This window comes from Mus caroli, unplaced genomic scaffold (assembly GCF_978045245.1).
Source record: "Mus caroli unplaced genomic scaffold, Mus_caroli_1 scaffold_4, whole genome shotgun sequence".
Taxonomy (NCBI): domain Eukaryota; kingdom Metazoa; phylum Chordata; class Mammalia; order Rodentia; family Muridae; genus Mus; species Mus caroli.
The window spans coordinates 126,106,270-126,120,636 of NW_028227259.1; the positions used below are offsets into that span (position 1 = coordinate 126,106,270).

Consider the following 14,367-nt stretch of genomic DNA (forward strand, 5'->3'; position numbering starts at 1 on the left):
AAGGGCTGGAGAGAGCCTGTGGGCATCTTCCTAATTAGAGGCTGAGGGGAGGGTCCCGCCCCGCCCACGGTGGGCGGGGCCACCCCTGGGCTGGTGGTCCTGGGTTCTATAAGAATACAGGCCCAGCAAGTCACAAGGAGCAAGCAAGCCAGTAAGCAGCATCCCTCCATGGCTTCTGCAGCAGCTCCTGCTTCCTGCCCTGCTTGAGTTCCTGTTCTGACTTCCTTTGATGAACAGTGATGTGGAAAGTATAAGCCGAATAACAAACCCTTTCCTCCCCAACTTGTTTTGTGGGGTTTTGTCACAGCAGTCATAATCCCGATTGGGACACAAAGCCAAGCTCTCAAAGTTCCAGCCTTAGCCAGCACACCCTGGGCCCCTTTTAATCATCCACGCCCACCCTAGTCATCTTTATTACTTTTAAAATTATGCTAAAATATACGTGAGATCTACCACCCAAGCCATTTTCAACTGACACCACAATAGTATCTGTTTGTGCGCTAGTGTGTGTCAGGTCCAAAGGAGACTCCGTTTCCCCAAATCCTGGGGATTAGACAAAAGGCAGCATTCCTCAGGGGCTTGTGGAGCTGGTCCCCTGCCACCAAAAGGAGACATTTCTCTGGTCACTGGCTGAAGGGACAAATGACTACTGTAGTGCATGGTAGCACAGCAGCTTCCACGCTGGCCTCCGGGCTCCCACACTGACACATGTACCTGTTAGACACTTTACAGTCCCTATGGTGTCCCCAGCTCTTCCCATCCCCAGCTCCCAGCCACTTGTGTTCTTTATAACCCTGCCATTTTGGCTCTGCTCCCTCTTCAGCCCACACACTCTCTCTCCCTCTCATCCCCTCCCCCCCATCTTGGTCTCCCTTGCTCTGTGCCTGCTTCTTGCTGGCCGTGTTCAGTCCACTGGCTGTGTTCGATCTACTACTTTCTCTGCTCTGGACTCTTCTCGCTACCCCTGGCCACTCTCTCCCTTGTCTCTACAATAAACACCTTCTCCTTAACCATACCAGCATCTGTGGCCCTGCTACCATAATTCAGTGTCATCTGAGGCTGGGACACCCAGATCCTGCCCTCTGCCCTACCCCCAACCCAAAGGCTGCTCAGGTTTGGCTGCAGCTCTGACATCTAGGTTTGTCCCCAACATCCCGCAGTGGCGTCATTGGTACCTCTGGCACTGGGTGGCTCTGGGCACCTCTTCCACGAGATGTGCACGTCTTGTAGGCGCTGCCCACTGGGGTCGAAGCTGGGACGCTGCAGTCTGTCGTCTAGAGTCCGCGCCACCTCAAACGATGGGACAGGGTCTGCAGGGAGACAGGGAGAGAGAGGGGTAAGAAGATGTGGGGGAGGCTGGGGCTAAGACACCCTTCCACAGAAAGCTGGGGGCACGGTCTGTAGGAGCCACTTGGAGTCACTCTGATGTCTGCAGAAAGCAGACAGCTTTTTCTTTCTTTTTAAACTTATTTTAAAGATTAAATTAAAAAAAAAAAAACTGTGTGTGTGAGCCTGGCGTGGTGGTGCATGCCTTTAATCCCAGCACTCAGAAGGCAGAGGCAGGCGGATTTCTGAGTTCGAGGCCAGCCTGGTCTACAAAGTGAGTTCCAGGACAGCCAGGGCTATACAGAGAAACCCTGTCTCAAAAAACCAAACCAAACCAACCAACCAAACAAACAAACAAAACAAACAAACAAAAACCCCTGTGTGTATGCACACATGAGTGCAGGTGTCTTCAGAGGCCAAAGGTGTCAGAACCCCTGGAGTTGGGGTTACAGGCAGCTGTGAGCCATCTTCTGAGGGTGCTGGGAAGCTAACTGGGGTCCTCTGCAAGGGCAGCACATGCCCAGCCGCCTATGGTGGTTTGGAATGGGAATGACCCACCTAGGCTTGTATGGTTGAATGCTTGGTTCTCAGTTGGTGGAAATGTTTGGGAAGGATTAGGGGGTGTGGCCTCTTTGAGGAGTTGTGTCAACAGGAGTGGGCTTTGAGGTTTCTAAAGCTCATGCTGGGCTCAATCGTTCTTGTTTGTCTGTCTGTCCATCTGTCCATTCATCCATCCACCCATCCATCTATCTACCCATCGTTTTGAGACAAGTCCTCTCTATGTAGTACTGGAACTTATTATGTAGTTCAGTCTGGCCTTGAACTCAGAGATCTGCCTGCTCCTGCCTCCCAAGGGCTGGGATTAAAGGTATGTGCCACTATGCCCAGACGCCAGGCCCAGTCTTATGCTCTGTCTGCTGCACACGGTTGAAGATGGTAAGCTCTCAGCTATTTCTCACAGCACCATGCCTGCTTACTGCCATGTTACCCACCATGACTGTAAGGGACTGACCCCACCCCTGTGCCCCAACCCCACAGTGTCTCAGTTGGCGTGGAACTGACATCTGCTATTATGGTAGATCCACAAAGAGGCTCATATAGTGACCATATGCCCAGGGACTCAGAGGCAGTGCAAGCGCTGTGGGGGCCAAGCTGAACGAGAGTGCCCCCACCTGGTGGGACCTGGTTTCCACCTGTCCAGCCCCTTGGACTCTTCAAACTGGTCATGTGGTCTCTGAATACCCCTCACTCTCTATATCCAGTAAAGCTTTCACCCCTGGGTGGATGCACCGTGGGCTGTGTGACATATCCCAGTTAAGAAGAAGAAAGCCCACACCCGGATGTAAGCCTTGGCCAACCTTACCATCTTACACACCACACTCAAGAAGCCCAGGAGAAAGACACCTTGCAGGTAAGAAACCTCAGCACAGGAATGGCCTCCACAGTCCCCTGTGGAGCAGCTGTCCCTCTCTGTGCCTAGCCATAGATGGCAGCATGTGTGTGTGTATGTGTGTGATGAGGCACACAGAAAATGGTTAACACAACATCCCCCAGACCTCAGAACATACAGAAGCCCTAGCTATTCCTTCTTTTCCTTCTTTTTTTTTTTTTTTTTTTTTTTTGGTTTTTTTGAGACAGGGTTTTCTCTGTGTAGCCCTGGCTGTCCTGGAACTCACTTTGTAGACCAGAAATCCGCCTGCCTCTGCCTCCCAAGTGCTGGGATTAAAGGTGCGCGCCATCACGCCCGGCTTGCTATTCCTTCTTTATGATACCATTGAAAACATGCTCCCCACCCTACCCAGCCGCTCAAATGCCACCTCCTCCAGGAAGGCCTCCATACTGAGTTCACCTTCTAACACAAAAACAGACCCTGTGCATCCTTCACAGGTCTAGCCTTCATGTGGTCAGCCTCATCTGTCTGTAAGTCCATCTCCTTATCCCTTAGTGGACAGATGCCCGAAAAGGGGGCTTGAGTTCACACCCATCCCTGCCTCTCCCTTCCCACTGAGCCTGGTTGAAGCCTGACCAAGTGGAGCTTGATAACATTTTTTGCTGGCAGAAAGGCTTGGGCCGTGCCTGCATGGGGGTGCCTTCGGGTCTGGCTGGAACAAGGTGGCCCCTTGTGTTGTTTTTCTGTCTCCCGTTAGCTTAGGTGGCAGAGAGGTTGGACGTTGCCATTGTCGCGCCTGTACTGAGGTGAGCAGGTGTGTAGGACTTGGCAATGGCTCTCCACTGTCAGCACCCCCCACCCCCGATGCCTGTCATTAGGCTGGGCCTGCTCAGCGGGGTGTGCCATTATGCCTCCCCGGGCTGGTGTAATTATACATTGACATAATTAACCCAGCAAGCGCATTAGGCAGGCCAGCTAAAAATTCATCTCTAATTATTTGTTGTGTGCGTGCTAACAGGCCCATCTGCACTGCCTTTGTACAACACGAACAAATTAATTTACAAGTCTAGATTTTTTAATAAGTTCAAGGAATTGCTTTCTATTGTGGCCTTTTTTTTGTTTTGTTTTTTGTTTTTTTGAAGAAAAAGAGAGAGGCACCGGGTGTTTGCAGGGGTCAGGGAAGTTAGATAAACATGGGGGTGGAGGGTGGAGTACAGGCTGAGGAGGCCACAGGAGTGGGGACCTTTCCAGCTTAGAGCTCAGGGGCCCAGAAGGCCAGGTCAAAGGACCACACCAGGGCAGGAAAAGGTTCCTGCTACCTGCTGTTCACAGAGGCCAAGGACAGCCCTTTGCCCACCCTGAGGGGCTTCCTGCTGGCTGTGTGTCCACCAGATGTGGAAGAAATTCGGGCAGGTCTTGCTTCTCAGGAGACATTAATGGGGAGATTTCAAAACAAGACCCTGAGCTGGGCTTGGCTGGAGAGGCTGGGTGGGGCGTGAGGGTTATAAAGTCAAGGCCGCCTGGGCCACTTAGTAAAGGAAAGGCTGGGGTTATGGCTCAGATGGTCTAGCACTTGCTGCGCCTCGTGTGCACGGAGCCCAGGGCTTCAACCCGGGCTCCCCATAAACCGGGAGTGCTGACAAGACGCATGTTCAAGGCCAGCCTGGGATATATAAGACCTTGGCTAAGGTTGGGGATGTGGCTCTGAGGCAGAGTGCTTGCCTAGCAGGCATGAGGCTCTGGGTTTGATCCTCAGCACAACCTACATAAATGAATAAATAAGAGACAGGGAGAGAGGTGCGTGACTTAGGGTGGAAACAGCCCCCCCCCTTCCCGTGTGGTCTGCACAGTTACTCCTCAGAGTAGGGAGGGCAGGAGTTAAAGAGGTGAGCAAGGCCAGGTGCTGGCCGTTATGGCCAACCCAAGAGCCCAGTGCTCACTGGAGCTCAGGAGCGCTGGGGCCAGCCAGCCTAGAGCAATGTTCTGTGAAGTCTGGGGACAGAGAGTGACCCCCCCACATGCTGCCATCACTTCCTGGGAGAAATGACCCGTCACTCTCACTGCCGTGACGGGAGGTAGGTAATGATGTATCTGTTGTGCCCACAGATGGAGTAACCGTTGCACAGTGATGGGACTTCCCCAGGGTGAAGAATGGGGCAGGGACCTACCACAGCCCAAGCTAGATTTCCAGGGCAGGACCAGACACTCTGAGAAAGGCTGACTGATTGATTGATTGATTGAGGCAGGATCTCTCTCTGCATCACTTGGCCTGTCCTGGAACTCATTCTGTAGAGCAGGCTGACCTCAGAGATCCGCCTGACTCTGTCTCCAAGTACTGGAACTAAAGGTGTGGCGCTGTCACAACTGGCTCTGTGTGTGGGGTGGGGTGGGAGTCATTAAATTCCTCATGCCTTTATTCCACAGAGTTCAAGGCTACCCTAGAGGAAACGCAGAGGGACCTGGATAGGAAGCTCATGGTCCAATCCTAACTTTGACATTGGCTGGGAAGGTAGCTTAGGGAGCGTTGGGCTTCAGTGGCTTCTAACTTCCAGGACTGTGGGGTGCAAGCTTGTTACAGCAGCAGCCACGAGTTCAGAGTTCACCGCTGTTGCTCCTGAACTAAGTGTCAGGCATGGCTCCTCCTTGAGCCAGGTACTGCCAGGGGCTGCTGGGTGCTGAGGACGGTTTGGGCTGTGGGAGTGGTGGCAGAGAGGAAAACCCTGCAGCTGCCACTCAGAATGGACAGAGGGGGCAAGGGACAGATGAGGCCATGTCAGAGAGAATGGGCTCCTGTATAGGCTGGGCAGGCAAGACCTGTCTGGGAGTGACAGTGGGCAGAGCCAGCATGGTGATAAAGGAGAATGTTCTAGTCAACAGGATGCGTCTGGAGAAACAGCCCAGGGCAGGGTGAGGAATGGAGGCCACTCATCTCCCCATTCCCGCCCAACTCCCCCCTCCCCACACTACCCACCCACTACCCACTAGAACTGCTGTCCCAGGAACAAGGCCTCACTGGGTCCTCATGACCACAGGGCCCAGTTACCAGTGAGGGTACGGGGCTCAGAGAGGCCACTCCTTTCAGCCTGGAACGCCAGGGATACAGTAAGTGACAGACAGGATTGCTTGCCTCTCCAGTGGCTCCTACAGCTAGGGCCCATTTGGAGGGAGTGAAACAGCGGCCCTGGGGACACAGCAGCTTTTTGGTCTAACTGAGATTTCTCAAAAGCAAATCTTGGGTTTGGGAGCCCCCAAACCCAAAGTGTAGGAGGGAAGGAGTTTGTAGACAAACTAAACTGATTGGACCTCTAAAGAGGGGGACCACAGGCAGAGGTGACCACAGGTGAGGAAGATGACAGGGTGGCTCAGGGCTATGGCCTGCTCTTGATTGATGGGTGGCTAATAATGGGGTTGGGGCATCCTTGTAAATAACAGGGAAAGCCTGGTCACCTGGTCACCTGCTGAAGCTCAGGGTGGGAGACAGGGGCTGGAGAGACAGGGAGAGAAGCATGGTCCTCCCCTCCCTCTGAGTCCGCCTGAAGTGACACACTGAGGATTTTTTGGGACGCCGTAGCCAGAAGGCTGGCCACGAGACTCCTTAGGAACAAATATGCAGAAGTATGCACACGCTCCCCAAAGCTTGAGCCCAGGCAGCAGCCTGCTCCCATCTGGGCTTGGGCGGTGGCCGTGTGGGCGGCACAGACACTGATTTCAATCCAGAGTCCTAACTTTTCCTTAGCAGATGGGCACACGTCCCTTCCTTCAGGACAGCTAGGAGCCTGCTGACTCCTTTCTCCCCACAACAGCCTGTGCTGGCTGGCTCTGAGGCCGCAGAGTTGCCTAGCATGAGGGTCTCCCTCCCTGGCACTGATGGGGACAGCGGCAGCCACTGTTAGCTGAGCAGCTACTACAGGCCAGGCGCTTGAGGCTCTGTCTTACTCAAGGTGGGAGGAGCTCAGCTGTGGAGAAGAGACAGTAGCCCAGAGAGGGAGAGTCAGTTTCCGGGGCACAAAATGTGTGTCCTAATGCAAACATGGCTCTGTGTGTGTGTGGTGTGTATGTGTGTGAAGCGCGTGGAACCTCCCGGGGTGGAAGGAAGAGGTCTGTCTTGCTCAGCACCATGCCCCTGTGGTAGGAGAGAGGCCAACAAACAGCAGCAAGTGCTGAATATTTGTCGAATGAGAGGTGCAGGGGGAGGAGTGTGTGCCAGACGGCAGGCAGGCTGGGTGTTCTCTGCTGTGTGTCCCACGGGCCTGGGGAAGGGCAGGCATGGAGGAAGCGGTAAGACAAGACAGCAGAGAGGGGCCCGGCCCATCCCAGTGCCCAGAGCCCTTCTTCCTCTGCCCCTCCTCCACACATTTGCAGCTCTTTGCTTCCCTCAGCTCTGGGGGTTCACACCCGGAGAGATGCCGGAGATGTCGGCACTCCCCATCTCCCAGGCCAGCGCTTTTCCTAAAGGGCTGGCTGTGACACCCTGCCCACTGGGTGCCCCCTCTTTCCACAGCACAAATCTCTGATGGTCATTTTCCCAAAGTCCTGTATTTTCAAATGAATTCTACAGCAAGGTTGGACACTGGGAACCACAGGTGCAGATGTATGAGTAAGTGTGTGTGTGTGTTTGTGTGTGTGAGTGTTTGTGTTGGGGGCGTTTGTCAGTAAGCTTGTGCCTGTGAGGAGCTGGCATGATGCCTGTCACACAGACAACACCTAGAAATGTCCGGGCAAGATGGTACCTGGGCCTTCTGTCTGAGCTCATGTGAAGTAGTTCTCTATGTTCTTATGACTCCTTAGGAACACGAGGGAGGGAAGGAAGGAGAGAAGGAGAGAGGAGGGAGGGGGAGGAGGAAGAGTACGAAGAGGAGGAAGAAGAGGAAGAAAAGGAGGAGAAAGAGGAGGGGAGGAAGAGGAAGGAGAAAAGGAGAGGAAGATGCAGAAGAAGAGGAAGACGGGGAAGAGGAGAAGTAGGAGGAGGAAGAGGAGGAGGAGGGGATATAAGTAGGGGCAGCAGGGGCCATCACTGTTCCCAGTTACACTAAAATGTCTTTTCCATGGAGGTGAAAGTGGCTTGATCACTAGATGGCGCTAAAACTTGTCATTTGGGACAAAACTAGTGATTTTACCTCCTGCTTTCATCAAAAATACATTTCACATGGCTTAGATTTAAAATTTTAAAAGAAGATCGCAAGAATACTAAAAAAAAAAAAACCCAAACAAACCCAATTCTAAACTTCAGGTGAGAATGTGTTTAAAAATGGGACACAGAAAGAAAGATTTGGTAAGATTCTCTACTTTCTAGAAATCATTGCTTGAATGTCTACTAGGTACGATGTATAAGAGAGGCTATGAACAAAGTTAAAAAGCAAAAGTCCATTTAACAGCGAAGATGCCAAACATGTCTACCGGTACCAATGCCCCTGTCCCTAATATACAAAGAGCATCGACAAATCAATAATAATTAAGTCCTGTTATAAACGGAGGAACTGCGCAAATAGTTGGTCAAACAGCACACTGGGTAAAGAGTAAAAAAGAGCTGGGCAGACCAACCAGGGGAAACAACCTCATTTGTTCTGACCACAGGGTCTGGAATTAAGACAAGGCTTCAGTGTACTTTCTTTCCCACATTTTTCTCTCATCCAAGGAACCCTGTGTCGCAGCACTGAGCCCTCAGCACATGGGCAATGTTGGGAGGAGCTCAGGACACCAGGAACACCCACAGAAGAGAAAGAACCCCACTGAGGCTGCGGGGTCTGGAGTCTCACAGGGTGGACCCACAGGCATGCCGGGGAAGGTGTGGCCACACGGGGGCTCAGACGCCACTCCACAGAAGTCAATGCAGGACAAGAGAAGGCAGCCGACGGCAGCTCTCTGTCTTTCTGCTTTCCTGTCCTCTGAGCAGAGGGTGTGTAAAGCAAAGCTACTTTGTTTCTTTCTTCTTTTGTTCTTTTAGGCTGGGAAGATGCATTAAAAAAAAACCCCGAAACCTGGCCAGGCAGCTCCTTATAGCACAGACTCAGCAACACCCACCCAGTTCCCTGAGTGCTAGACAGGTAACGACCCTGTGAGATCCACAATAGACGCTTGCATCCCTTGGACTCCGAAGTCCACAGGCTATGGGATGTTTCCCTTAAACGTCCTCACGCACAGTGCATCAAACCCTCACGCCAGTCCACCAAAAGGGTCTACGACCCTCTCTTTTTCTAAAGACCCAGAGAGCAGAGAGGGAGAGGTTCTGGGCTCAGGTCATTGAGAACAGAGGAAACTTCTCCCCTCTGCCTGCAGTCTCACTCCGGAAGATACTACGGAGCAAGAGGCACCTGCAGGGAGTTTTAGAAACCCCAACAAAATCCAAGAAGCCATCTGGGCCACTCACCTGCCTTGTAGTGGGCTCAGCTGAGTGTCCTCGAGTCCTCGTGTCCCCCTCAGCCTCCCTGACTCTCTCTCTCTCTCTCTCCTTTTGTACCCCTTTTCTTTTTCCTGTGTTCTAGTCACCAGGTCCCCAAGTTCTCCTGCTGAGGCCGGGCCGGGTCCCCCCCACGACTTGGCTCGTGTGCAGTGAAGACATCGGCTGTCAACACGGCACGCTGAAGCCAAGGGTTTAAATCAAGTCTTCTCTCACAACAATGACATTAATTACGCTTTTAACACATTTTACTGGTTTTTTTTTTTCTTCTTCTCACTTCGTGCCACATCTGTGCGAACAATATCCAAAAGATTTACGGTTTTCTTCCGTAATTACAGATACACGGACTGCGCACTTATCAAAATAGTTGCTGAGCAATCAGGCTGTGTCTCGCTGCCTGCCAAGGACTCGTGCTGGCAGGAGCCACTCATTCAGACGGAAATGTTGAATCAGGACTTGGGGGGCGGGGGGAACTGCGACAAATAATTTGCCTGTCAAGACATAGACCAAAGGAGAGTCGGTGCATCCCGGCTGCATAGGACTGTGTGTGTGTGTGTGTGTGTGTGTGTATGTGTATGTGTGTGTACACACACACACATACACATACACGCGCACACTAGTGCTCCGAGCCCCCCAAAACCTCCCCATCTGACATTTGCTTCTCGTGTCTGCGGATAACATTTAATGAGCACAAAAATACGTCTTCCTGATTCCCTGAAGAAATCATTAAAGCACTGTGTTATTCTTAAATGTCTTGAAAATGAATTAGAGCCCCTAAAGGGGCCGTTTGTGTGGCTGGCCTCCATCCGTTAAGGCTCCTTGTTTTCTAGCTCCATGACAGCTGGGATGTGGCATCTCTGTCTCTCTTCCCTCCCTTCCCCTCTCCCTCCTTCACAGGAGGAGACCCAGGAAGTCACAGCCATGGAAGTCAGCGCTGGGCTCTCCAGGCTTCTTGTGACCTCTGAGTACCCAGGCTTTGGGGAGAGACAGTGTGTGAAGCAATGAGGGGTTTCTGGAAGGTTCCATGCCTGTCTCTGGAGTTCACGTGGCTCTCGGCCAGGCTTACAACAGAGTTCAAACAGCCTTGGGCCGGGCAATGGTGGCACACGCCTTTAACCCCAGCACTTGGGAGGCAGAGGCAGGTGGTTTTCTAAGATCCAGAGTGAGTTCCAGGATAGCCAGGGATACACAGAGAAACCCAGTTTCAAACACACACCCCCCAAAAAAAAACAAAAACAAAAAACAAACCAGCCTGGGATCCAGAAAGATGAGAGTCCCATGGCGGCTTCAAGAAATGAAGTATTGTTTCTTCTGTGCATGTGTGCAAGTGTGTGTGTACATGCATGTGTGCATGCCTGGGTGTACATGCATGTGTGTGCTCTGTGGAGGTCCTTAGTCCTCATGAGGCACCTACTGCTTTTGTCTTTTGAGACAGGTCTCCTGTCTGGGAGCTCCTCTCCTCTGGCAATCAGCCTGGCCCCGCCTCCCCGGGACCACAAGTATTCCCAGCACTTTACAGGGTGCTTGGGATGGAACCCAGGCAAGCATTTTACCCACGGAGCCACCTTCCCAGCTGAGACAGAGTCTTGCTGTGTAGCCCAGGTTAGCCTAAGCCTTCTGAGTGCTGGGATCACACGTGTGAGCTACCACACACAACTTGAAGCCTCATGTGTGACCTGAGTCTGGATACCCCAAGTGCTGGAACGGCTGCCTGGGGCTAAGCACGGCAGGTCATCTGAGTGTTGGCCTTGAGGCCCGGACACCTGCAGTGTGAGGGGTGGGCACAGGCCAACGAATGGGAGAGTGGCCGGGGCCAGATATTTTCAGGCAAACATCCTCAAAAGGGTCACATTGTTGTGTGACTCACACCCAGAGCCCTGACCTCAGAGATGGCTGACTCCCAAAAGTGGGAGGCTGCTGTGTTCCCCTGAGGTGATGTTCGCCTCACTGGAGACCTCTTGCTGAAAGGAAACCACCTGGTGGCACTCAGCTCACCTACAGAGCATGGCTGCCCTGCCTCCCTGGAGTTCTAGAATCTTCTCTCTCCACAGGAAACCCTGTACTCCGACTCTGGCCCCTGCAGTCTCTCACAGTCGATTCAGATGCCTGTTCTAGATGCTTCCTTCGAACACAGTCACGTGCTGCCATGGTGAGATGGGCTCTGTGTTCCTTCTCAAGGCTGATTCATAGTCCAGTGTGGATGGAACATGCTTTGGACATCTGTTTATCTGACAACAGATGTGTGCGCATGTATGCACTTGCATGTGTGTGTGTGTTTGTCTGTATGTGCATGTGTGTCGGTGTATGCATGTGTGCATGCATGTGTGTGCACATGCCTGTGTATGCATGTGTGTGCATGTGTTTGTGTATGCATGCATGTTTGTGCATGTGTCTGTAAAATGCATGTCTGCACACATATATGTCTGTGTTTGCATGTGTACATGTGTCTGTGTATCCATTTGTGCACGCATGTGTGTATATGTCTGTGTATGCATGTGTGTGCATGTATGTCTATGTATGCATGTGTGAATGCATGTATGTATGTGTGCATATGTGTCTGTGAATGCATGCATGTGTGTGCATGTGTGTCTGTGTGCATGCATGTGTGTGCATGTGTGTCTGTGTGCATGCATGTGTGTATATGTGCATGTGTGTCTGTGTACGCATGCAAGTGTGAGTGTGTGTGTGTGTGTGTGTATGTGTGTGCGTGTATGTGTGGTGTTCAGCTCTAACCATGGTAAGCAGGCTAAGGGGCTGACTCCTGCCTGCTGTGTTCACACTGAGGGGAACTACCCGGTATTTGTTCTTTTGGGCCAGGCTTCCCTCAATACTAAGATTCCAAGTTTGGCTGTAGAAAAGATGACATTATCCTTCTATTGCCCCCTGCTTCAAGCTGTAGCCCTGGAAGGGGTTCCCCCGGAGGGCAAGATATCAGAGTTGCCCTCCCACCCATCAGGCAGAAAGCTGGATAACGGAGCCGACAGGTAACTTCACAATGGGCTGGTCAAGTCTCTCTCTCTCTCTCTCTCTCTCTCTCTCTCTCTCACACACACACACACACACACACACACACACACACACACACACACACACACGCGCGCGCGCGCGCGCACACACACACACACATACGCGCCCCTTCCCACCCCCATCCTCAGCTTCCAGAGGGCCTGGCCTCCCCCTGGGTTCAGTCCTGTCCCCAGACTCCAGCACCACGAAGCCACTGTGGCATCCGTGTCACCCACTCGGGATGCTCCTCCTCCGTGGTAATTACTCAATGACAGAGCCCGAGAGCCTCTTACCTGGTGCTTCAATCAATTGCTTATAAACACTCAGGAACGCTGCCTCTGCCTCCCGACTTCTCTTACTGAGAGCCACCACCTTTGGAAAGAAGAGAAAAGTGTCACGTGGAGCTGTGACCCTGGACCTGCAAGGAGACCGGTATCTTTTTGGGCGATGGTTTTGGGGGGGCGTGGCGGGAGCACTGAAGACAGTTACAAGTTGAACAACCACTCTTCACATTGAGAAATCTGAGCTCAGAGCCCAGCTGGGCTGTGCCTGGCTGTGTGACCTTAGACAAGTCACTGCCCCCTCTCTGCCTGTTTCCTTAGCAGTAAAATGGTGGTGACGTGGGGTGGCTAAATCATAATAGGATCCACTTCCTAACCCTCTTAAGAGATCTAAACACAGAAAGACAAACAGTAGGTTATTAACAATATTGGCTGTGCATCTCTACTGGAGCGCAGTGCTGTCGAGTTCAAACATGGACATGCTTTGGGAGGAAGCGGGGCATGTTTGGCTAGTATTGTAAACTTGTCAGTTCTTAGAAGACACTGGCAGCTCCAGCCAACATTAGAGTAATCGACTTTGTACGAGCGTTCCTGGTATACTGACGGTCCTCAATAAATGCTTCCTGCCTGACACTGAGTCTTTGTGGAAGATGGGTGTCACCCTGCACCACGTGGCCCAGTGACTCCCGGGGTCCTGGCCACAGGAGGACTTCTAGGCTCAGGACCCTCTTATTCCCTGGTTCAGGCAGTGAATGCCAGCTGCCTTGATCTCAGCTCTTGCTGGCTGATTGTGATGCAGTGTCCTGAGCCTTCTGTGCCTGAGGCTAGCCCCTAGCAGGTACCGATGCCAGCTGCTTATCTTCGGGGTCCTGTCTGGCTGGGCCACAGTGGGCAGCAGAAAGTCTCATGCTGCCAGTGCGATATGTATCCCTCCTGGCACCAACTTCCTGTGTGGATTGTTAGTCTTCTGTGTGTGCTGGTGGTTCCCCTAACTCTCAGTGATGAGCTCCAAGAGACAGGGGGATGGATCTACAGCCAAAGTCTCCCTTAAACACATCCCTCAGAGCTCTCTCTGGCACAAAGTCAGTGCCCAATGTAATTTTTTTTCCGAGTGGGGCAGTGGAGCTTACACAGTGCAGACTGCCTTCAAATTCACTTTGTAACTGAGGAAAACCTTGAACTCTTGGCCTTTCTGCTGCACCTCAAATGCTGAGGTCCCAAGCATGTGTCCCCTTGTTTAGTTTATGCGGTGCTGGGGGTTGAACCCAGGGCTTCATGCACGCTAAGCGGACATTCTAGAAACTGAGCCCCACTCCCAGCCCTTCAAGGCCATTTACAGAATCAACAAATGGAGGGCATAGCACCAAACTCTATGCCCAGCCAAGATGGCGTCTGGGGTGCTTTTGCTTTCCAATGGCAGAGGCCATTTGAAGCAAACCTGTCCAGAAAGGTAGACACCAGGGGTTTAAAATGCACTTCCAGCATGGCATGCTGGCCAGGAATTCACGGAAATCCTCCCACCTTTATTTTCCTGTTTGTAAAGGGAAGAAGTTAATGACACAACTCCTTTAAAGGGGCGCTAGAGTATCCAGTGTTTTAGCTCCTGGTATGCCTGGGGCCTCATAGATATGTTTACCCCCAAGGGTGACCAATTTCTTCCTTGGCTGTCTGCTCTGAGTGAACAACTAAATGGTGTTTGTCACTCTTGTGTTTTTTTTTTTTTTTTAAACAACCTAAGAGAAAACCTGCCTTGCACAGAGAAAAACATACCATGACCCAAGAAAAACCACATTCAACGTAGAGGTTCACACTCTGAAAATGGCTGCCATGCCGCCCAATATGGCTGCCAAAGCCATGTGTGGCTCCTGACCACTTGAACCAAGGGGAGTCCAAATCAAAGCATGTAATGAGCGTAAATTACACACAGGGTTTCAAAGACTTAGCATTAAAAAAAAAGAAAAAGAAAA

General features: G+C 52.0%; 1 protein-coding gene across 5 annotated transcripts in view; it reads right to left on the reverse strand.

Annotated features, from left to right (window-relative positions):
- The window catches only part of Cux2 (cut like homeobox 2), a 189,085-nt gene that overhangs the window by 27,266 nt on the left and 147,452 nt on the right, over nucleotides 1–14,367 (reverse strand). For all 5 annotated transcript variants that reach the window (XM_029477894.2, XM_029477892.2, XM_029477895.2 and 2 more), the window contains 2 exons: nucleotides 12,413–12,491; nucleotides 1,176–1,310 (listed from right to left, as the gene is read on the reverse strand). In XM_029477894.2, coding sequence (XP_029333754.1) covers nucleotides 1,176–1,310; nucleotides 12,413–12,491 — 214 coding nt within the window. The remainder of the gene's footprint in view (nucleotides 1–1,175; nucleotides 1,311–12,412; nucleotides 12,492–14,367) is intronic.